Here is a 2,500-nt window from a genome sequence, read left to right on the forward strand (position 1 = left end):
CTGAATCGCATTCGGTTCTATTCGCACACAGGCAAGGACTGTGAGAGAGGTGAGTCTGAATCGCATTCGGTTCTATTCGCACGCAGGCAAGGACTGCGAGAGAGGTGAGTCTGAATCGCATTCGGTTCTATTCGCACGCAGGCAAGGACTGCGAGAGAGGTGAGTCTGAATCGCATTCGGTTCTATTCGCACGCAGGCAAGGACTGTGAGAGAGGTGAGTCTGAATCACATTCGGTTCTATTCGCACGCAGGCAAGGACTGTGAGAGAGGTGAGTCTGAATCGCATTCGGTTCTATTCGCACGCAGGCAAGGACTGTGAGAGAGGTGAGTCTGAATCGCATTCGGTTCTATTCGCACGCAGGCAAGGACTGTGAGAGAGGTGAGTCTGAATCACATTCGGTTCTATTCGCACGCAGGCAAGGACTGTGAGAGAGGTGAGTCTGAATCGCATTCGGTTCTATTCGCACGCAGGCAAGGACTGTGAGAGAGGTGAGTCTGAATCGCATTCGGTTCTATTCGCACGCAGGCAAGGACTGTGAGAGAGGTGAGTCTGAATCGCATTCGGTTCTATTCGCACACAGGCAAGGACTGTGAGAGAGGTGAGTCTGAATCGCATTCGGTTCTATTCGCACGCAGGCAAGGACTGTGAGAGAGGTGAGTCTGAATCGCATTCGGTTCTATTCGCACGCAGGCAAGGACTGTGAGAGAGGTGAGTCTGAATCACATTCGGTTCTATTCGCACGCAGGCAAGGATTGTGAGAGAGGTGAGTCTGAATCGCATTCGGTTCTATTCGCACGCAGGCAAGGACTGTGAGAGAGGTGAGTCTGAATCGCATTCGGTTCTATTCGCACGCAGGCAAGGACTGTGAGAGAGGTGAGTCTGAATCGCATTCGGTTCTATTCGCACGCAGGCAAGGACTGTGAGAGAGGTGAGTCTGAATCGCATTCGGTTCTATTCGCACGCAGGCAAGGACTGTGAGAGAGGTGAGTCTGAATCGCATTCGGTTCTATTCGCACGCAGGCAAGGACTGTGAGAGAGGTGAGTCTGAATCGCATTCGGTTCTATTCGCACGCAGGCAAGGACTGTGAGAGAGGTGAGTCTGAATCACATTCGGTTCTATTCGCACACAGGCAAGGACTGTGAGAGAGGTGAGTCTGAATCGCATTCGGTTCTATTCGCACGCAGGCAAGGACTGTGAGAGAGGTGAGTCTGAATCGCATTCGGTTCCTATTCGCACGCAGGCAAGGACTGTGAGAGAGGTGAGCCTGAATCAAACATTCGGTTCTATTCGCACGCAGGCAAGGACTGTGAGAGAGGTGAGTCTGAATCACATTCGGTTCTATTCGCACGCAGGCAAGGACTGTGAGAGAGGTGAGTCTGAATCGCATTCGGTTCTATTCGCACGCAGGCAAGGACTGTGAGAGAGGTGAGTCTGAATCGCATTCGGTTCTATTCGCACACAGGCAAGGACTGTGAGAGAGGTGAGTCTGAATCGCATTCGGTTCTATTCGCTATCTTTACGCGATATAATTCAAGGGAACCCCCATCAATTTAACTTTGAATCGAATGAATCTATCGATGAATCAATCAATTACTAATTGAATTTCCTTATCCACTAGGAACCATGTTTCATACCTTATTGGCTGAGCTGCAGTAAGTTGTGGTGTTAATAATCTTCTTAAACACTGTTCTCAGACCTGTTGCCTCCCTCTGGTCTGCATGTCTTACGGGTGGAGGAGGATGAGGTGGAGCTGCACTGGGACCTGCCGGCCCCTTCCTCTCAGAGCCTGGTCAGTTTCATTTCAATATGGCATTTCTATTATACTATTTTTTCTTTAACCAGGAAGTCCCATTGAGGTCAAAGTACCTGACCAAGAAGGACAGTTCGACATTTAAACACACAGATGATTCAAACAGTACAGTTCATTAACAGCACAGCGATCACATTCATATCACATTCATATCACTATCATATCACATTCATATCACATTCATATCCCATTCATATTACATTCATATCACATTCATATCCCATTCATATCACATTCATATCACATTCATATCCCATTCATATTACATTCATATCACATTCATATCCCATTCATATTACATTCATATCACATTCATATCCCATTCATATCCCATTCATATCCCATTCATATCACATTCATATCCCATTCATATCACATTCATATCACATTCATATCACTATCATATCACATTCATATCACATTCATATCACATTCATATCCCATTCATATCACATTCATATCACATTCATATCACATTCATATCACATTCATATCACATTTATATCACATTCATATCCCATTCATATCACATTCATATCACTATCATATCACATTCATATCACATTCATATCCCATTCATATCCCATTCATATCACATTCATATCACATTCATATCACATTCATATCACATTCATATCACATTCATATCACATTCATATCCCATTCATATCCCATTCATATCCCATTC

At 45.2% G+C, this 2,500-nt stretch overlaps 1 protein-coding gene across 6 annotated transcripts in view; it reads left to right on the forward strand.

Annotated features, from left to right (window-relative positions):
• Window positions 1–2,500, forward strand: part of sned1 (sushi, nidogen and EGF-like domains 1) — a 221,787-nt gene that overhangs the window by 186,857 nt on the left and 32,430 nt on the right. For all 6 annotated transcript variants that reach the window (XM_052475605.1, XM_052475606.1, XM_052475607.1 and 3 more), the window contains one exon: window positions 1,697–1,791. In XM_052475605.1, coding sequence (XP_052331565.1) covers window positions 1,697–1,791 — 95 coding nt within the window. The remainder of the gene's footprint in view (window positions 1–1,696; window positions 1,792–2,500) is intronic.

This window comes from Oncorhynchus keta, chromosome 22, assembly GCF_023373465.1.
Source record: "Oncorhynchus keta strain PuntledgeMale-10-30-2019 chromosome 22, Oket_V2, whole genome shotgun sequence".
Classification (NCBI taxonomy): Eukaryota; Metazoa; Chordata; class Actinopteri; order Salmoniformes; family Salmonidae; genus Oncorhynchus; species Oncorhynchus keta.